Source organism: Balaenoptera acutorostrata, chromosome 18 (genome assembly GCF_949987535.1).
Source record: "Balaenoptera acutorostrata chromosome 18, mBalAcu1.1, whole genome shotgun sequence".
In the NCBI taxonomy this organism is placed as follows: domain Eukaryota; kingdom Metazoa; phylum Chordata; class Mammalia; order Artiodactyla; family Balaenopteridae; genus Balaenoptera; species Balaenoptera acutorostrata.
The window spans coordinates 30,974,757-30,997,714 of NC_080081.1; the positions used below are offsets into that span (position 1 = coordinate 30,974,757).

The 22,958-nt window shown below is 37.4% G+C and overlaps 1 protein-coding gene across 3 annotated transcripts in view; it reads right to left on the minus strand.

Moving 5' to 3' along the window:
• UCHL3 (ubiquitin C-terminal hydrolase L3) overlaps nt 1-20,241 on the minus strand; it is a 43,080-nt gene extending 22,839 nt beyond the window's left edge. Inside the window, exons 1-5 of one of the 3 annotated variants that reach the window (XM_057532807.1) lie at nt 20,117-20,241; nt 9,443-9,571; nt 6,130-6,286; nt 5,696-5,781; nt 3,806-3,853 (exon numbers count right to left, since the gene is read on the minus strand). In XM_057532807.1, the coding sequence (XP_057388790.1) occupies nt 3,806-3,853; nt 5,696-5,781; nt 6,130-6,286; nt 9,443-9,517 (366 nt within the window). In that variant the 5' untranslated portion in view covers nt 9,518-9,571; nt 20,117-20,241. Of the gene's footprint in view, nt 1-3,805; nt 3,854-5,695; nt 5,782-6,129; nt 6,287-9,442; nt 9,572-20,116 lie in introns of those variants that run through there. The other 2 variants (XM_007186211.2, XM_057532806.1) reach the window with 2 other exon arrangements.
• Nucleotides 20,242-22,958: the final 2,717 nt, after the last annotated feature.

The window sequence follows — 22,958 nt, forward strand, 5'->3', positions numbered from 1 at the left end:
TCAAGGTTCTAACTACTCTCCGACCAAATATAGAACTCCAGATATTGCCCTGGAGCTTTAGACTCCATATCCAACTTCTACACAGATGACCCATTACTCACCTTAAACTCAATATGCTGAACACTAAACATACCATCTTTGGTGACTCCCCATTGTTTATAAAATTCAAGCCACCCCTTGATCTGGCTTCACCCTACTGCTTCAGCTCGTCCTCTGACATTCATATGCATTTTTCTGAAAGCCTGGTAAAACAAAATCACCACCTAGTATTTACTGAGGGCCCATTAAATACCAGGCACTATTATAAGCACTTTATATGATTAACTCATTAATTTTCACAGCAATCCCATAAGGTAGATGCTATTCTTTTCATTTTACGCTAAGGAAAGTATCTTGCCTAAGCTACTAAATAGTAGAGTCAGTATACAAACCTACATCCTGTGCTCCTTACTTTTATACTATGCACTTTTTCATAAATGCCTATATATACTGTCCATTGCCAAGCACTGTCCTGGGGATTCAAGGTAAATATGACAAAAAAGACCCACGTCCTCATGGGACTCCTATTCTATGAAATAAATGGAATAAACAAACAAAAAAACATATTGTAGATTAAAAAATGCCAGGAAGAAATACAAATACAAATACAAATAAAAAGGATTTTATGACAGAAAATTCACTGAGGTGGCCCTACTTGACGGTAATGAAAGAAAGCCTGTCTGAAAAATGACTTTTAAGGTGAAACCTGAAGATTGAGAAGGTACCAACTACGTAAAGTGGAAGGGTATACCTGGACAAGGACCGGGCCCTTACAAAGCACAAAGATGGTACTACGGACTGAACGATGTTCTCCAAATATTCATATACTGAAGCCCTAATCCCCAATGTGACTGTGTTTGGAGACAGAGCTTTTAAGAAGTAATTAAGGGGCTTCCCTGGTGGCGCAGTGGTTGAGAGTCCGCCTGCCAATGCAGGGGACACGGGTTTGAGCCCTGGTCCGGGAGGATCCCACATGCCACGGAGCAACTAAGCCCGTGCACTGCAATTACTGAGGCTGCGCTCTAGAGCCCGCGAGCCACAACTACTGAAGCCTGTGCACCTAGAGCCCGTGCTCCACAACAAGAGAAGCCGCCACAGTGAGAAGCCCGTGCATCGCAACAAGGAGTGGACCCCGCTCACCACAACTGGAGAAGGCCCGCGCGCAGCAACGAAGACCCAACACAGCCAAAAATAAAATACATAAAATAAATAAATTTATTAAAAACAAAAAAAAGAAGAAGTAATTAAGATTAAATGAGGTCATAAGGGTGAAGCCCTAATCCAATAGGGCTGGTGTCCTTATAAGAAGAGGAAGAGACACTAGAGACTTCTCTCTCTCTCCAGGTGCACAAAGAAGAAAAGCCATGTGAGGACACAGTGAAAAGACAGCCGTCTACAAGTCAGCAAGAGAGGCCTCACCAGAAACCAACCCTGATGACACCCTGATATTGACTTCTAGCTTCCAGAACTGCGAGAAAATAAATTTCTGTTGTTTAAGTCATCCAGTTTGTGGTATTTTGCTATGGCAGCAAAGCCAAACAAATACAAATGGGAAAGACTGAGGTGCGTCGTAGGAACTGACAAAAAACAGTGTGCTGGAATACAGAGAGCAATGGAGATAATAATACGTCAAAGACTCTTAAGTCCACAGATGGTAGGTGAACCAGAAATAAAGTGATCGCAAAACCTGTCCCTGGTGCAGGAGTTTTAAGGTGGTTGATACTGAATTTGGAAATGTATGGTGTGGGTTTCTGTTCTCTCAGTGACTGGGAGTCACTAACATACAGTGGCTAGAATATAATAATCTATATTCCACCCTGGAATGCACAAAACAGCCCACACAACAAAGAGCTGAACTCGTCCCAAAATGTTAATAGTGCCCTATTGAGGAACAGTGGCTAACAGGATGTTTGGTTTACTCAGGGGACTACAGAACACCAAGATTTAGCCTTTTTTGATAGTTCTTACACCACTAAGGTTAGTTTTGAGCTAATTCTGGTGAATTAATAATTATGTGTTGTGCCTAAGCACAAGGAATGGTGTTGGATACTCTGGGGCATATCCACAAGAATCGAACACCAATCCTAGGTCGAAGAGCCACAGTAAGGGAGATATGACACCACATTTCAGCAAATCTAAGACACCAGTGGTTTTAAGATGCATCATTTTATGTACCACTAAAGAAGGTAATACCACCAAGTAAATTACAAAATCAACTGTAAGATACACCCTAATTTCAGAGCTGTTACAATGTGAAAAAAATATACATCTTAAATAAATGAAGAATATGAAAACAAATAGCTAAAATGCAAATAGTAGGAGTCATATAAAATAAAAGAGTCTACAGAGGGAAGGAGTTTAGGTCTAGAGAAAGAGATGTGAACATCATCTAAAAGGAGGTATTAAAAGCCGTAATTTGGATAAAGGCCAAAAAGGAGGCAAGAGGAGCTACCATAAAGACAATTTTTTTTTAAGTAAACAGGTATTAAAGCATTTAACTGCTTTACTACAATTAACGGTTTTCATATTTTACAATAATTTCATGCTGATCTCCACCATCACTGCTAATTTTAACACTACAAATTTGTAAACAAAAAAAAGCAAAGCACAGTGAAGATTAAGAACATGCTCAAGATCGTAAAAAGCAATACGAGAAACAGAGCATCCCATTCGTTTCCAATATGGTGTCGAAACCACTTAGACATGCCACTTGTTTGTGTGTGCGTCTGTGTACGTAAACTTAGTCAAAAAAGCAATGGTACACACCTCTGAAAGCAGAACCTGAGAGCAACCAAGAAGGTATGATACAATTACAGGGAGAATTAATGTTTAAATTCCTAAATGGTTTTATTATAAACATTCACAGTTACCAGTCAGAGCTATGAAAAACTGCAGTTATATCATAGTATCAAATTGTTTTCTCCTTAAAAAAATTTTTTTGAAGATAGTGGGAATATTTAAGTTCCATACTTTTAAATCAGTATTTTTTCAAGTATTTTTAAAGCATGAAGGCAATGTCATCTTTGTACATGAAAAAGTATGGTTCCAAGTCACGCATGGGATAAGAAAGAAGAAAATCTATAATTCTCTGGTATTAACACTTAAATGTGTTATAAATACACCGAACGATTTTAATTAAATTCTATTCATTTTGACTGAAATACCTTCTGACAAACTTCCCCCAAGAGTGGGAGGGTGAGGTTTTGAGGGCAGAAAAAGGAGAAATGGAAGGAGGGAATCCCTCATGAAAAAGAGAATGAAAAAAGAGACAAGAGAAGGAGAGGAGAGGTGACCTATCTGAAGAAATAACTAGCTAACAGAGTAAAAATGGAGATCATCACATTGCCCCAGAACAGATTTCCTGAGTAAAGAGAATGTTAGAGCTTTTTGCTAGAAGCTGAGCATGATAAAGGCTCTTGAAAACCATACTGGCTATCTACCTTTACTACAGGGCAGGTATTTTTCTCAAAACACTTGCAAGTCAAAGGAACCTGATGGGGAACACGCAGACCACCCGTTAGCCAAAGCAAACAGCACACAATCTGCAATCTGTCTAAATGATTAGACAAACTGAGATGGCTGTTATCAAAGTGCATATTAACAGTTTGTCAAAACATGTTCTTGGGCTACTTTATGACTACTTTTACATAAGCAAATTCCCTCAAAGGAAAAAAAGTCCCAATAATTTTCTAAAACTACATGTCATACAACAGAACTGTGGTTAAATTTACAAGTGGCAGGAAAAGTTTTGAAAAATGTGAAATACCTCAGTCTGACCTTCATGGGCACTGGTCTCATGAGTAACTCGAATGGCCTGTAATAAGAATATAAAGTATTAACAGGAAAAAATGACTATATCCAACTTTTTAAATGAAAACAACAATGCTCAATTTTAACATCTAAAGCCTTGTTAAGAAACAACAAATTGGAGGAGATTTTTGGAACAGTTTAACACTAAATATTTAAGAATGATTTCTGAGTAAGCAAATGAATTGCTGTGCTTTCCAACCCACAAATCTCTGAAACCTTAGGAACCTGAGTATCTGCTTATTTGTAATTGCCAGGGGTAAGTGGGAGTCATTTACCTTATTTAATTGCTGGAACTAACATTTAACACTTTATTCAACTGAGACTAGAATAAAGTAAGCATCTCACAGATAGAGACTGAAGAAGCTTAGCTCATCTGTTTCTCCAGGTTACATGCTATTCTGCAGCTCTGGCTGTATTTATGTTTAATCATGCAGCTTCAGTCAGCACTTTAGAAATGTGAAGCAAAAGGCATGCATTTATCAGAAGCTGGAGATTTTAGGTTCCTGAACTTAAAAAGAAAAAAAAATGCTCTTATAATACCCATTATTAACAAAGATGAAGAGAAATAGTCAAAGTAAACTACGGGTGAAAGTACCTTTATGAATGGCAATTTGGCAATAAGAATCAAAGCTTTAAAAACATGCAAACTATTTGGTCCAGCGATTTCTCTTCGAGGAGTTTATATATTTACATATAACTGTACATAATTATATATAACTAATGATATTTGCAAAGACTTAGCTACAATGATATACCGTGTAGTATTTTTTCAAATGGTGGAAAAAAGGGAAAAATATTAAATTTCTGACAATAATTTATTGGTGAAATAAAATACTACACTATGGAAAGCTAGGCAGCCATTAAATGATGATGTCAAATATATACTTACTGGTATGTAATATGTTTGTGATAAGTTATGTGAAAAAAGCAAGTTATAAAACAATATTACAGTGTGATCAAATTTTTGTTTCAAAAAATTGTGTATACAATTATATACTCCCTATTAAAAATATAAATGATGGCTACCTCTCATTGGTGGGATTACTGGTGACTTTTATGTTATTCATTTTATTTTTATGTAAAATAAAGACATTTTATGAGATCAGCAGGTTTTTTAAAGAAAAAACAACTTAAAATAATCAAAGTATATTAGAATGCTAAAACAACATAATCAAGTCAATGGATTTATTGGGCACAAACTCTGCCTAACACATTGTTCTAGCCAAATAATTTGTACACTATACTGTTTCTAATTTCAAAGAACTTACAATCTACTTAATAATGTCATTAAAAGGTAAAAAGCCTTCAAAAGAAAAACAGATTTCAAATAGAATAAAATGTAAATACCAATCTCAATTCTGTGAAATGGTACAATCATTTAAAACGTCTTAGACTATGTGGCCTGTGTCCTCACACATGCAAAAATATTACACTGATAAAATAGCTAGAGAATATTCTAACATCTACCTTTAAACCTTTGTTTTTTCCATTGGTCTTCAGCCTTGTTCCAAATTCCCAGTGAAAGACACACAGGGTATTGCCAAGCATATATTTATTATAGGGAGGGAATGGTAAGGAACAGTCAATCGTAAGATATTTTATAAATTGTTAAATCAAATTGCCTTTTTTCTCTCATTCAGCTCTGGACGTAGAAAAGAAGTGGCAATTTATCAACATTTATGGATATTTCAGATAATGTTACAAAAGTACAAAAGGCCTGTTTTAATGGATACAACAAAAATCCATAATTGCATAAAATACAGTTTCAAGACAAACCCCCAAACAGAATCTACAATCCCAGAGAATTTTGCCCACGCGTGAGATCAAGACAGAAAAAGGTACCGACGTCATAGTTCTCCAGGTATCTGGCTCGTTCTTCAGGGCTCATTGATGCAGACTCCTCCAGGAATTTTTTCAAGGTTGATCCAGATTCTGAGAATATTAAAGATGATAAAATTGAAAAGGCTTGATATCTCAAAGAGACTGAGATATGAAAATACTAGAAGCATGCTAACTACTTCTCAGGTAAAACCCTTTCACTGGTAAGTTAGGAATGTAAGAATATTGGGATAAATGATAGGGCTTAAGTTATTTGTTTGTTAAACCTGGGGAGCATTAATATTTCCCCTAATAGTATATACATTCCCATTATAAAAGAAAGAAGGGAGGAAAAGCTTTATTTGATACTTCGAAAGAAAGAACTAGAACACCACCTACTGCTCAATAAGTTAACTTATAACTTAAGGAGGGGGAAGATAGCAGTAATGAAAAATTATTTACCAAAGTGCATCTTGTCTTTATTGTTGGCAATAGCATGGATTAGTCCAATTGTTCCACAGGCATTGCTGATGGTTTGCTTCATGAAATATACTGATGATGTAACATCTTGCCCCTGAGATTTTATTTTTTCCTCTTCTTCTGTTCTGAATATTTCATACTATCCAAAAAAAAATCAATAGTCTACATGTGAAAATAATACATTAAAAAGGACTTAAATGTAAATCTGGAAAAACTCCAAATATACATCAATGGGGATTTGGTTAACATGGCATAGCTGAATGAAATACTATAAAACATTTTTAAAAGAATAAAACAGATTTACATATTCTGACTTAGAAATCTGTCCATGATTATAGAGTGGTTACAGGCCAGTATATATTAATATGATTCTCATTTATGTTTTAAAAATATTTACTTTATATATGCATTGAAAAGTGTTAAAGGATATAGAAAAACTTAACAGATAAGAGATAAGAGATCTGGGATAAGAGATTACTGGAGGATTTTTACTTTCTATTTTTCACATTTCTATACTGTTACATCATATTATATTAACAAAATTCACACTATATTTATAAGCATATGATATTCATAACATTCACCATTATCTATAACAACTGATTGCAAAAACAATATGGTACAATAATGTCAAAAGTGTGGGCTCTACATCTGATTGCCTGAACCCACAACCTGGCTCTGCCATTATTAGCTGTGCAACTCCAACAAGTTACTTAATGTCTCTGTGCCTCATTTTTTCCAATTGTAAAAAGCGTTAAAAATAATGAGGTTAAAAAATGGGTGGGGAGAGAAATTAACACAACATTGTAAATGAACTATACCTGAATAAAATAAATTTTTTAAAAAATGAGTGAGGATGGGGTCTTCCCTGGTGGTCCAATGGGTAAGACTCCGTGCTCCCAATGCAGGGGGCCCAGGTTCGATCCCTGGTCAGGGAACTAGATCCCGCATGCCACAACTAAGAGCCAGTGCGGCCAAAATAAATAAATTATTTAATTAAATAAATTAAAAAAAAAAAAAGTGAGGAGAAGGAAGAGAGTAGGAAGATGATTTTATTGTTTTGTTTATTGTTTTCCTATAATTTTCAGATTCCAGTAGAGTAAGGAGCCCTACTATAGCCCACAGGCTACAGGCCAAACCTGGCCCACTGTCTGGTTTCGTAAGTAAAGTTTTATTTTTGTATTGTCTATGGCTGATTTCATACTAAAAGGCAAAGTTGAATAGTTATAACAGAGACTATCAGGCCTGCAAAGTTGAAAATATTTACTAGCTGACCCTTCACAGAAAAAGTCTGCTGACCCCTGCGATAAAAGAAACAAATGATGTCTATTTAAAACCCATAATTAAGGAACTGCTTTTAACAACAAACGTACCTGTGCCTGAAAAAATAATTTTATGAATGTGCTCCTAAATCAAATTTTTACTTTTTTAATTTTTTACTATTTTTTTATTGGAGTATAGTTGATTTACAATGTTGCGTTAGTTTCTGCTGTACAGCAAAGTGAACCAGTTATACATATACATATATCCAAAATCAAATTTGTAAATATTTTCAGAATAAATTCTGAACCATTAATTCATTCATATAAGTTCAACTGATAAGAACTAAAAAGTTCAATATAGTAAGGTCTTGGGCTGAAATGTTTTGTACAGTCCTAGAGTTTAGTTTGTTATTGTTGTTGCTTAATATCAATGTTCCTTGGTGACAAAGCAAAAGAGTTTGAAGTTATCAAAAAGTTATCATAAAGTTATCAAAAAGTTTGATAACTTCTCAAGATTTAAGGTTTAGAAAAAAAATCCTAACATGATTCAGAGCAAGTATAGGAAAAAGGAAAGTGACTATGTGTTTTCACTGTGGTCTGCCATAATTAAAGACAACAAAAATATCAGAGAGAAATAAATTAATAGCATAAAGCATATTTAAAACACTGTAACTGACTTTATTTAAAAGATAATGAGGTATCCATAACAATTCTTTTGCTATTAGTATGCTGAAGCCATTCACAACTACATAATCAGTTTCTAAATTAGAACTCAGAAGATTCAAACACTTTATATCTCCTAAACCATCCACTAGATATCCTTTGAGTGATTTTTATTATGTCACTTATGAGCTGAAATAGGGACCAACCAAATTGTAAGAGATATCAAAAAGTGGCAGATGCCACTATATTTTCTACTTATATAAGTAAGTATAAATACTCATTCCTCACATCTTCCCATTTACTTCATTTTTTACAATGCTGAGTTCATCCTATTATTTCTAAGTTTAAAAATAAAAATCAGAAAGATACAGACTCAAAACTGTTTTAAAATGGCTCCATAATACATATAGCTATAAGATATCATTCTAGAAGGCCTGAAATATGGAGATTTGAATTTAGATACAGAGAGCTAAGAATAGCTATTTATAATCCCCAACATATCCTAAATCTGCCAATTAAATTGTATTTAAGCTTAACGATTCGCACCCAAATCAAGTTTATTCTGAAAATAATGTAACCCATGTCATTAGTTACATCTACCTCCTTAAAACAAAGATTTCTTTATGTATATATTGAAAACATTTACATTTTTTTTTAAAAAATATTTTTAGATTTATTTATTGATCTATTGATTGATTGCTATGTTGGGTCTTCGTTTTCTGTGTGAGGGCTTCCTCTACTTGTGGCAAGCGGGGGCCACTCTTCATCGCGGTGCGCGGGCCTCTCACTATCGCGGCCTCTCTTGTTGCGGAGCACAGGCTCCAGACGCACAGGCTCAGCAGTTGTGGCTCACGGGCCTAGTTGCTCCGCGGCATGTGGGATCCTCCCAGGCCAGGGCTCGAACCCGTGTCCCCTGCATTGGCAGGCGGATTCTCAACCACTGCGCCACCAGGGAAGCCCTACATATTTTCTATATTAAAATTGTGAATATTCTTTATTCATATATTTTCTAAGACAGATTTAAGATTACCCTAGTACTTAACATTTCTAAAGTATACACATCAAATTGTGATTAAATGTCACATCAAAACAGTTGAGGCAAACTAGCCATATTTTATAAAAAAAAAGAGAAAACTACCAGAGTTTAAAAGACTCAGGGCTTCTCTGTCAATCTACAAATCAAATTCTAAAAACATCTTTTTAATAAAACTAGATTTTTAGGATGTCCCCACTGTCTAGATTTCCTCATTTTATGCAAGAAGGGAGTCATCTGTTCTTAATTCATAGGTTTAATTCGACAGCATAGGTTTAATTCAGCACTGAAAGAGAACTGTGCATTTACCGGCAACTATATCTTACTTAACAATTACCTTTTCTGTAATAGGGAAGAGAAGCAACACTGCACACACTGGTCTTGGTACCATGCTAAGGAGTTCAGGATCCATTCCATATACATCAACAAACTGCCAGTTAGGATGTAGACCTAATTGTTTGAGAAACTGGTAAAAGGGGGAAAAAAAACAGTTTAGTGTTAACAGGGAAATAATGTGTATGTACTGTATATCTGATACATAAAAGGGAATGGAAGGTACAAATATTACTGATGTTCAATAAGAATGAAGTAAAGCAGGTTTTCCATGAATAAGGTAGGAAGAGATAGCAATTTATTTATATCAGTTAACAAACATTTAAAATTTACAACATATTAAGCAAAACTCCTTTTTTCAAAATCCATTACTTTGGGATTGAACATAATAAGTCAGGACTTCACCAAACATACACAAGTGGCTTGGTTGATATCTTAAACTCATTCCCAACATTGGATTTTTAAGGAAATGCATCTAAGTTCTAGTACATAAAGAATTATTTTAGTAGTAAGTCAGCATAGTTTATCCTAATTATCAAAAATGATGACTGAGGTTTAAAGATAGATGACAGGTCGATATCACAAGTTTTATCAATGAGCAAAGAGTGTATAAGGCCAAAAAAGCCCAAGCAACTTGTGTGAACACCAGGAAATGCTTGATATAAAAAGTAACCTAGGACTTCCCTGGTGGTCCAGGGGGTAAGACTCCGCGCTCCCAATGCAGGATGCCCGGTTCAATCCCTGATCAGGGAACTAGATCCCGCACGCATGCCACAACTAAGAGTTCACATGCCACAACTAAGAGTCCACATGCCACAACTAAGTCCAGGTGCAGCCAAAATAAATAAATAAATAAATATATAATAAATAAATATTTAAAAAAATAATTATATAAAAAATAAAGTAACCTGCTGGCTTCCTGACTTTCAGTACACAATGAAACCTACTCAGCTTCACTGTCTCTCCTACATATAGCAAAAAAAAACTGTAACAAAAGAGCAGCGGTTTTTTCAAACTCTTAAGAATTCATAGGGAAATAAAATATCAGACCCTAATCTATTGCAGAGAGAAAAGGAAAAAAGAACATAATAATAAGAATGATATCAATTTCACAATAAACTCAATAAATGCCTGTATTGAAGGAAATTGACGGTTTTTAAAAGTTCACCATCACAAAATAAATTTTACATGATAGAAATAAAGGAGTAGAGGAAACAAAAAACATACTAAAAATGCATCATTATACCTTACTTCGAGAACACATTATAGTATCTACTGGTCTAACATTATCTGAGATTTAAAAATAAAAAGGTGCCTTGGGTATTTCTCCCTGAAGAACGATCACACATACTTAGATCATCAAATGACATCTTGCAAAACCAATGGAAGCCATGCCCTATTACATAAACAGTGTTATTCATCTCACAGTCAGGTTCTACAAGACAAGACCTTCCTGATTAAAGGACCACTCTCCACATCCCTCCAATTCTCTGCCTGTAGAAAAAACGCTACTTACTGATAGTATGGTTGGTCAAAAATAAGGTCTTAGATACATTTAATAAGAAATACCCTGAATTAAAAAACTTCTCTTGGCAGAATGTGCTCAACATCCATAAGTTCATCAAGTCACATGCTCTGCAACAGTCTGGGGCCACAGAAATCAATGGACTTCTCTAGTTAATACCTATTCTTCATCTGATTCTTATTAATGATTCCAGACTTTAATAAAGTTCAATGAAGTATTCCAAACTACTTCCCTCTCCCGTCTCCACTTTCTCTGAAATTCTTAGTCTATGCCCTCCTCAATATTCAATTCTATCTAGAAACTAGAAAAGGACTAAAATTGACTGCAAAGCCAAAGGAAGGAACTGTGTCTTACTCATCTTTTTATTCCCACTGCCTAGCACTGTACTGGTCAAACCATAGACACTCAAGTTCTATTTGCTGAACGTGCAAGAAATTTGTTGAATCTGACGAAGATTGTATCTCTATCTTAATAGATAATCTAGCCATCTGTATGTCTACACATGTCTGTTAAGCTATGTTTATAATGAATATTTTGTATATACTTTTTATTTGTGCCAAGTTAAAGAGGTAGGAAAGATACGTTTGGCTTCTAATCTAAAACCAAGCATTTATTTTATCAACTCCAAATACTCCAAACAGTACCTGCACAGGACTGACAGCTCTAAAAGGCATACTGTCAAGGAAAAGTATCATAAACCCTGATAAAAGAATTTAAATTTATTTGTTAATATTATGTACCCCCAATAGCCATATTGCTATAAAGTTATAAAACAAGAGGTACATGTAACAGAATAATTTTTACATCTGTGCTGCAAACTGAAAGTAACAGTTAAACATTTTAGTGAAAAAACAGTCTGGAGAAAATTGGCAAATTACCTTGAAGTTGTAAACTTATTCCATGTCAGCCAAAGCTAAAGAGTATAAAAATTACCAAGCTCCAAAGGCAGCAGTTGTAGCGAGAGTGATTAGTATCAAACTGAGGACACATCAATGATTAAATAGAAGATTAAATTAAATATATAAAAATGATTAAAATTTAACTGGAATCATACTTTTCCTCAACTTTTTACTCATATAGCCAATCCAATAAGATTGATAAAAAGACGTTCAATTTAACTAATATCTATTAAGTACATCGATGCAACCTCTGACTCCAGATTGTTATGGGTCAGACTCACACAGGAAGTCATCATATGCATAGAAAGAATAAAAGAGGCTATGCCTAGTAACTACCTCTGGGCTTCGGAGAAAAGGTGAGGAAGAAAGTCTCCAACTTTTACCTCTCACTTTTTTTTAAATAACGAAGGTATTCTATTTTTATAATTAAAGGAAAAAAAAGAACCTATGTGCATTTGTGATGATCATAATCAAATAGAGAAAGATTAAAAAGAAATTCTCTAAAATATTAAATATTAATAGTAGTTAGCTTGGATGGTGTGGAACTCAACTTTTTATCTTCCAGTGTTTTTAAAAAGTGTTATTTTTACAATAGATGTAGTTTCAAAGATACAAATCTACAGAACTGATACGCATATATTTTCTTTAAATTTACAAAACTGGGATAAAACATAATGCCAGTTTTAAAACTATTCCAAAAAAATCTCTCCAGATAACTCACAAAGTATTCTATATAGTATAGGCACTTGCAAAGCCATCTCTACACAATTAGAAGCATCCTGTTTGCATCAAATATAATAAAGGGATTTATAACCTTTAATATCTGTCTTCAGGCTTTTTTAAACATTGGGTAATAAAATAACCAAAAATTCTGACTGACTAGCTCACTAAATTTTTATAATGCCACTAACGTTTGGCCTATCAAGAAAAACAATTAGTAAATTAGAATATGTGCCCAAAAAAGATCCTTGGTTAACTTATCCTTTTCATTCTATAGTCCAAAGAGAAAATTTCCACCAGATACAGAATATTTTAATTTATTTGTAAATATTTTAAAACAGTATCTTGTATCAGAAACTATGCTAGGAACTTTAATGCACTTCACCTTTACTGCAAAGGAGGTTTTATTATTACATCCTTTCACCAATGAGAAAACTGAGCCTGGGAGGTTCTGTGACTTTTCAAGGTCATGCTGCCAGAACCCACATGCAAAGCTCTGGATGTTCTGGTGCTTATTTACTTGTCTCTCACTGCTGAAAATATCTTTTTGTACTTTGTTCTCTAATTTTAGCCACAATGAACTCTTCAAGTTCTCAAAGGGTCGATAACCATCTCTTACATTGCTTTTGCACACAAACTGGACTTCTCTCTATCTGAAAAACTGGTAGCCTCTCCCCTCATTTTTAATGAATTCCTCCTCATTCTTTAGGTGATAGTCAAATAACAAAAAGTCTGATTACATAAATTTAAAAAAACAGAAAAATTAAATCTACCTTCCTTTCAAATTTGTTCTTAAGTCACTTGCTCCGGTCTTTAATGGCCAGCTCAGGACAGCAATAGATTCTGCCTTGTTCCTAATTTACTAATGATTTGGGTTATGACAGAAATTATACTTATTTAGTAATTGCCTGATATCACTACTAGTAAAAGTATACTAGTAGTAACTGCTAGATGCAGAACTAGGAAAATAACTAATAGTTAAACGAGAAAACAATGGTTTTTAAAGTCTGGAAACCAGCCAAATGAATTTTAATAGCTATTTAGTAAACAAACAAAAATGAAATTACTTAAGTACAGAATGGGGAAATACTAAAAACATTTTATGTAGGGACCAAGAAAAAAAGGAGTTTGCTTTACTGCAGGCTCAATAGGGACTACACAATTGTCAACGTAAGTGATGCAATGCTGATCTGCTTTAAAAGTTGTATTACTCAGGATAATTTAGTAACACACTATTTCAACACAGATTATTCAGAGTGGAATATGATATCAGCTCTGGCAGGCCTAGTTTATGAAGGATGACAACAAACAAAATCAGGCTCAAAGAAAGGTCACCGGGGGCTTCCCTGGTGGCGCAGTGGTTGAGAGTCTGCCTGCCAATGCAGGGGACACGGGTTCGAGCCCTGGTCTGGGAAGATCCCACATGCCGCGGAGCAACTGGGCCCGTGAGCCACAACTACTGAGCCTGCGCGTCTGGAGCCTGTGCTCTGCAACATGAGAGGCCGCGATAGTGAGAGGCCCGCGCACCGCGATGAAGAGTGGCCCCCGCTTGCCGCAACTAGAGGAAGCCCTCGCACAGAAACGAAGACTCAACACAGCCATAAATAAATAAATAAAGAGGGTGCGTTTCAAATAGTAAAAAAAAAAAAAAAAAGGTTAAAAAAAAAAGAAAGGTCACCAGGAATGATAAGGTTTTGGAAGATATCACAGCTGGAGGATCTGGGCATGTTCGAAGAAAACTTAAATTATTATCATCCTTTTCCCCCAGTATTTCTAGTAATATCATGAAGAAGCAATTAGATTTACTCTATATGGTTTCAATGGGAGGATGACAGACAACTGGAGGAAGTTACAGGAAAGCAGATTTTGTTTCAATATAAAGAAATATAATTCTTCTAATTATACATTATTCTCATGATAATAAAAAACTAAATCACTTTATGAGATAGAATACTGCTCACTGAAATATTCAAGCAAAAGATTCATGACCACATTAAGGGTAATTTTAAGAAAGATTTTCTGGAGCATGAAAGGAGCTATATAAAATTTATTCATTCTTCCATTCAATAACTATTTGTTGAGAGCCCCCTATGGGCCAGGCACCATTCTTAGTACTTCAGACTTGTCCTTGTTCTCACAGAACTTACATTCTAGTGGTGGGTTACACACAATAAACAAGTAAACACATAAACAAGATAATTTCACAAGGTGGTTAAGTATTATGAAGAAAAGAAAACAAGACATGATGTCAGTGTAGATTCAGGGCCGGTGGTGGGAAAAGGAAGGAACATTACCTGCATAATCAGGAAAGACTCACTGAGGAGAGGACATTAAGACACAAATGACAAGAACCAGCCATGAAACAACCAGATCAGAATGATTCAAGCAAAGGATGAGCTAGTACAAAGACTGAAGCAGGAACAGGACTGGCATTCAAAGACTGCAGCCCAGCAAAAGTGGGAGGCAGGCAGTACCTCCCCATCAGGCCATAGTAAGCAGCCTGAAGTGCATTCTAAGGACAAGCAATGGAAGGCCATTTTGTGTTTTGAGTGTTTTAAGCAGGGAAACACAAGACATGATTTGCATTTTTATAAAATCTCCTTGGGTGTATATTGAGAATATATTTTAGGGAGGTAAAGGGAGAAGCAGAAAAACTAGTTAGGAAGCTACTGCACTTGTCCAAGCTAAGGATGATGGTGGCTTGGGACGTAGTGGTAGAAATGAACAGAATGGCCAGATTTGGGATAGATTCTGAAAGAAGAGTCTACTAGAGTTGCAGATCATTGGATCTGAGACGTTAAGGAAAGGAAAATATTAAAAACAGCTAACTTCATAGAGTGCATGCTTTGTTCTATACATTGTTATACGTAATTTACATGTAGCAATTTATTTAATCCTTACAACAATTTTACAGGATTAGGAGGGGTTATGAGAAACTAAGAAACTGAGGTACAAAGAGGCTAGGTAACTGCCTATGGTCTCAGAGCAGAGATTCAAACCCAAGAAATTAAATCAGTACAAGAATGGCCTCTCCAAACTAGCATAGTTGTGAAGAATTAATGACATTGACTCGGGCACTGTATAAATGGTGGTACCCTTAAAAGACTGGGGAGGGCTTCCCTGGTGGCGCAGTGGTTGGGAATCTGCCTGCTAATGCAGGGGACGCGGGTTCGAGCCCTGGTCTGGGAAGATCCCACATGCCGCGGAGCAGCTGGGCCCGTGAGCCACAACTACTGAGCCTGCGCGTCTGGAGCCTGTGCCCCGCGACGGGAGGGGCCGCGATAGAGAAAGGCCCGCGCACCGCGATGAAGAGTGGCCCCCGCACCGCGATGAAGAGTGGCCCCCGCTTGCCGCAACTGGAGAAAGCCCTCGCACGAACCGAAGACCCAACACAGCCAAAAATAAAATAAATAAATAAATAAATAAATAAGAAAATCCTTTAAAAAAAAAAAAAAAAAAGACTGGGGAAGTGGATTTGCAGGAGAAATGAGAGGATGTAAAGCCAGATTTCTTTTTCAGCCATGTTAAATTTGAGATATCTGTAAGACATCCAAATGGAGATGTATTGTAAAAGCGGTAGCTGAATATAGTAGTTTCCAATTCTGTAGAGAAGTCAGGACTTGGAGGAACACAGGATCAAATAGGTGACAACTGACAGTACTAATGTATACAACAGAAAATATAAAAAGATTAGCAGTGTAGGACAAAGTTCTGAGGAACACCTTAGTAATTGGAAAGGAAATGATCCAGCAAAGGCAAATCTAAGAAGCAGTCAGAGAAACAGGAGGAAAACCAGAATTATCACAGCAGCCAAGAAAAGATAATGTTTCAAGAGGGATGGAGTGGGCTACTCTACCAAACGCTGCTGAGAGATCAAGAAAATGGTGACAGAAAAGTGAACGCTGGATCTGGCAAAGTCGTGATTAGTAAACTTGAGAAAAGTAGTTACTGTGAAATGGTGAGGACAGAAGCAAACTAGATGGGAGTGAATACAGGAAAAAAAAAAAAAAACGCTGATAAGAAAGTAGCAAGAGCGTCTATGGACAATTCTTTGTGAAAATTTACAAAGAAGGGAAACAGAGAGGAGGTAGTAGAGGAGGGCAGGGTAACAAGGGTGTTTTTCCCAAGATGGGAAACACTAACTAACGAATGTTTGTATGTTCATGGCAATAATTTAGCAGATGACTTCTAAATCTTTTTCCAACACTAAGCAACTAAATACAATAATTATGTTAAATTTCTTTTCCTTCAGCCAGAAAATATTTTGCCTGTTCAATAAAATCCACAATTAGGAATATTTCTAGGGAATTTCCACATCAGAAATGGGTGGTTCTAAAACACAATATTTAAAATTATATAATGTGGCTGTGCAATACTCAGATCACAAAACATAATCAAGATGAAAATCTAGTGTGGTCATAAAAAGAAATTCTATGATTGCCCACATCACAAAATGTTCTTTTAAAAAAAAGTTATAATTCCTGATGCTTAATTACCTGTAACTTTCCATCAGCTACAAGCTGCTATTACCTACCCCCTTAAATGCATATGTAAATAAAATGGAGCTTCTATTTTTAAAATAATTTTTTCTATCATTTAACTGATTTTATTCTAGGTAAGTCCTACCTATAGCAAGACAAAATATCCTGAGAAGGCAGTGACAGCATATGAACCAACAAAAGAAATCACTACTTACCACATCTACTGAGACATATGGTTACTAGTTAACGTCTAACAGTTACTAACAATCTTCATGTAGTAGACGTGTGTTAATCGTTCTTATACAAACTAGGCGTTGTTAGAGCATTGAACAGTGTGTGCTCATACTGAGTAGAATGACACATGCAACCAACAAGTGAAATCAAGACAAGTAAAAGGCCTATGATTCCATTCAACTGAGGAAAGAAGAGAAGGTGGGGATGGATATTGTTGTTGGGATTAATCTGTGGCTTAATTTATAAATTTTCCAAATTCTGAGTGAGTTCATTAAATTTCCATTTTCGGTTCTCAGTTCTGCCACTAACATAAAGAGAATAAAGAAACAACTACAAAGATTTTGGTTAGAACTGATTACTTCTTAGATACTTGTCCATTCTCCCACTAAATGTACATTACTTCTTTAAAAAATAAATTTAAAGGGGTGGGATAGGGAGGGTGGGAGGGAGGGAGACACAAGAGGGAAGAGATATGGGGATATATGTATATGTATAGCTGACTCACTTTGTTATAAAGCAGAAACTAACACACAAAAAAATTTTTTAATTAAAAAAAATAAAAAATAAATTTAACACAAACTTAACCACACCAAAGCATGCCAAAAAATAGTGTATAATCATATACTAATAATATCTTTTCTCTGTTTATGTCACCACAGAATGGCCTCCTGTCACCATCCAACCTAGTATGTTTTCCCTGATGGTCTTCATCACTGTACCATTAATTTTCTCCACTGCACTTATAATAATTGCTAACTATTTGTCTGCTTACTTGTTTATTGTCTGTCTTCCCAATGGACTGAAAAGCAGAAAACCATAAATGTTTTCATCACCAAATATAACCAGCTCCTGCTCCGATACCTGGTATTCCAAAAGGTGCCCCCCAAATATTATTTAATTGATGTGAATAAGTGAATGTGTTTTATCGTCTACCAAGATTACTTAGGAACAAAGGTTTCCAATGAGAACGTAGGTTTAGAATATAGGTTTCCAATTATATAAGCTTATATCTTATTAAAAATAATAATGGTATCATCTAAAAATGATTGTGTTTTTTAGTCTGTTGATACAGTTAATTACACTGATTGACTTTAGAATAGTGAACCAGCTTTGCAATAACAGAATAAACGGCTCTTCGTCAGGATACACTATCCTTTTTATATACTGCTGCATTCTCTTTGCAAATATTTTGTAGAGGATTTTTACATCCATGTTCATGAGGGGGAGTCTGCAGTTTTTCCTATCACGGCTTGTCTGGTAATGCTGGCCATAAAATGAGTTGAGAAGTGCCCCCCTCTTCTATGTTTATGTAGGACTGGTATTATTTCTTCCTTAAATGATCATTTCAAGAGATACAGGAAAGTCACTTAAGAAAATTCAACAGTGATCCATGATAAAAACTCTCAGCAAACTCGGAAAAGAAGGGAACTTCCTTAACCTGATATAAAAGCATCTACCAAAACCCTACACCTAACATATCTAATGATGAAAAATCAAATGTTTTCCCTCTAAGTTCCAGAACAAGACAAAGATGTCCTCTCTCTCTCCATCCTACTCAATTTTGTATTAAAGGTCCTAACTAGTTAAACAAGAAAAATTAATAAAAAGCATACAGATTGAAAAGGGAAAAATGAAAGTCTAACCACAGAGAATATGACTGTCTGTATAGAAAATCCCAAAGCATCTACCAAAAAAAGCCACTAGAGTAAGTGAATTTAGCACAGCAGCAGTACAAAGTTAACACGTAAAAATAAATTATACTTCTATACATAGCAATGGACAACTAGAAAATGAAATTTTACAACACCATCATTTACAATAGCACCAAAAATCATTAAATACTTAGGTATAAACAAACAAAAAAATGTGCAAGATCGACATGCTAAAACAACAGACCACTGTTGAAAGAAATCAAAGACCCAGGTAAATGATGAGAGGTACCATCTTCATGGATTGCAAGACTCAATATTGTTATGATATTAATTTTCCCCAAAATATATCTATAGGCCTAGTCATCAAAATCATACCAAAATTTTTTGTGTAAGTTGACAAGCTGATTCTAAAATTTATATCGAAAGGCAAAGAAACTAAAATAGCCTAAACAATTTTGAAAAGGAATGAAGTTTGAGAATTCATACTATTTAATTTCAAGACCACAGTAATCAAAACAAACACATAGATCAATAGAATAGGACAGAGCCCAGATATATGGTAAATTGATTTTTAACTAAAGTTATAAAAAAATCTGGAATTAGGTCTGAGAGAAATATGCTTCTTTCTTAGGGCACTAAATCAGAAGTTGTAAATACTGACTTCTTCAGAAGGAAAATTTTTTTCTTTACAAAGCCGTCAAAATGCTTTAGGCAAAAAATGAACAACAAATGTCAAAGAGGGTAAAACAAAAGAAAATTAATATTGATAGGAAATGCCACCTTAATAATAACATGAAAGATATATGTTGTGTTCCAAGCTTTGTTCATTACTAAATTACTAGATTACTAAAGAGACAAGAATTGAGGCAGTAATAATCATTTCAAAAGCATGTAATAAACCTGAATAAAAAAATAGTTTGCTGACAACATTAAAATAAAGCACTTCTATCTGCTTTCTTTATATAAGGAATTTTCTACGAGCTTTCAAAACTGAAAACCAATGAAGTACAGGATGAATCATTATTCCTCGGTGATGAGAAGGAAGATTATTGGGGGGGGAGGGAGGAGAAGTATGATAAACTAAGAGGGCAGTAAAAAGTAAACCTGCTGTTGAGAATGAAAAACAGGAGAAGACAAAATACACCTGAGCAAATAAAAAGTTTATACCTGGTAGCACTTATTGTCCTTTTGATCGAGTGGCTGCGAGATGTTCCCCCTTCCTTCCCCATCCCGAACCTCCAACACCCAAACAAACTTAAAGGGTTGTAGCTGGCAAAGGATGACGTGGGAATTGAGCTTTCCTATGGTATAAAAGCAACTAAATTCCACTTTTAAGAAACTGGAAGAGAAAGGGGGCGTGGCGGAGAAGAGAAGTGACTCGATCGGGCGAGAGAAGATGACTGGAAGATGATTTCATGGTGCAAGTGGCGGATGAGATTACAAGGACTGGGTGGGAGACTTTACAAAGCTTGGAGTCAGGTACTGCAGGCAAATTAGTCACCTATAAGGTATAGGGGTGGGACAATTATGGATTCGGCACTAGCAGGAGGCAAAACGAAGAGACAAGAGGAACAGGAATACAGGGTGAACGTCCCTCAAAACCTCTGACCCAAAAAACCCAGTTAACGCTGTTGACGGGGAATGGGACCAGAGACAGCTGGGAGCATCTCCAGGACCCAGGTGGAAGAGAAGCGGCCGCAAACAGAGCACGCCCGTCTGAAGCTGAGCAAGAGGGATCCTCGCGGAGTTAAATCCCAGACTCCTGGGGAGTGCAGGGGTGTAGGCGGCCAGGGAGGGCTCCCGGGTCCCAAGCGACAAGACACCTCACTCACCTGGTTGGTGACCTGAAAACGAAACAGAGAACACGATTTAGCGACAAACTGCCCGGGACTAGAGGCGGCAGCCCGGTGCCCTCCGCCCCTGCCCGCGGCCTCAGGCCAAGACCCGAGCCACGCTCACCTCGGGATTGGCCTCCAGCGGCAGCCAGCGTTGACTCTCCATGTCCGCTCCGCCCGGCCCCTCTCCAGCTCTGACAGCCGCCGCCGCTTCCGCCCCCTTGCTCCTGACCTGGACCCGTCCAACCCTGCGCCCCGAGGGAGGGGTGCCGAGAGACGAAGAAAAGTCTAACAACACCCTAGCTCCTTTATCGCTCCCTACAGAACCACAAGTCAAGATTTCCCCTTTGAGTTAAGATACAATGGAGACGAAAAGAATAGAAGCCAGCTTCCTATTGCAGAAGGGAAAAGAATCTCAGCTCTCTCCCCTCGCGCTTGGACTCTTCCGAGCCGGTGGTACCGCTCCCGTGCCACGCATGCGCCAAGCGCGGGTCTGGGACCGCGTGCTCTCCGGCGCCCTCCCATTCGTGTAGCGTCAGCCGGAGACGCTAGGGGGCGCGCCGCTGAGTCCTGTTCGTTGAGGGAGGGACCTGGGCGCTGCCAGTCAGGAGGCCCCGCACCCAGAGGACGCCGGAGTCGTGGTCAGAAGATCCTTTGCCAGGGTACAGAAGTGATATGTTGGCCTTGTCTGCTGTTACAGAGTGGGGAACATTTCTATATACCTACACAGTTCCATTTGAGAAAAAATGTCAAGTACCTATAATGAATCAGACGCTGTAACTAAGTGTTGGGTACACAAAGCTAAGCTTACAGTAGGGTAGAAGAGGTGGACAAAAGAACGAAGAATCACAATGAAGTGTGATACATGTGTGATAGTGGTAGCATGAGATTGGTGAAACTACACAAAAGGGCAGCTAACGGGGAAAGGGAGTGTCCAGAAGGCTTCCTGGAGGAGGTGGACAGCTGGAGTGAGCCCTTAAAAAAGTCGATGGTAGCCAGTCAGAGAGGAGGGTGCTCGGAAGAAGGGAAAGTGTGCACTGTGGCTGCAGAGCCTGCAAGACTGAAGGACAGTGGTTAGAGACAGTGTTGGAGAGATAGGCAGGGACTGACCGGTCAAGACATCTGGGCTTCATCCTGAAAACAGCAGGGAACCACTGAAGGATTTTAAGGAGGATTTTCATCTCTCTTTTTCATCAGGCTGTGAATTCCGTAAGGCCTGCGGCAATGTCATTTTTGAATTCCTCACATCGTTTTCCCCAAAGCCTAACCCAGTGCCTGATACATAGTAGATGCTCAATAAATATTTGAGGAGTGAATGGAATAATCAGATATGCATAAACCCCATTTTCAATAATGTGGAAAATTTGCCAGAGTGAAATGATGAGAGACTTAATTAAGGCAGTAGCGGTGACAGAGCGGCAGGAGGGGCAGGCATAGATTAAAGAGATACTGTTTGAAGGGGGTATCCCACTGCTGAGCCCGCACTGTCAATGATGACTCCAGAGATCTGACCTGGGGTAGAGTGCGTGTTAGTGCTGCACCCAAGAGAGGGAATGCAGGGAGAGGAGCAGTTAGGGAGGGAGGAAAAGATAATTACACTGAGCTTGCCTTTCTTGGGGAACTTCCAACTCTCCCACTCATGTTCTTCTGGCCACTATTCAACTTCCAAGGAACTTCCAAGACTCCCCATTCTCCTTATCTATCTGAGAGATTGTTGCTATACCACCCAACTGTGAGGTGGTAAATCTGAAATGTCCAGCTCATCATGGGCGGCCATAGTTGCATAATCACTTCAGTTGCACAGCCAGGCTCTTAGTCAGGAGAGCTAAGGGGTTGTTAGCCAGGGGTTGCCAGGGGTTGTTTTTCAAATGACTTACTGTCAGAGGAATGGCGTTGGTCCAGAACCTTGAGGTCCTGCACCGTGACTCTCCTGTTAGGGCTTCCCTAGGACTCCACACAGCGTGGACCTCTCTAGCACCATTGGATCAGCTGAGATATAGGGCCAAACAGAAGGCAGCTTGCATTCCAGCATGGACTTGCTGCAGAGGACTCTCTCGCTCAGGGATCTACTCAAACTGGCAGCCATCCATATCACCCAATAAACGTGTGGCACCTGTATTCCCAAATGTGATGTATGCTGCGTCCAAAAGCCAGAAACCCACCAAGTGCTCTGC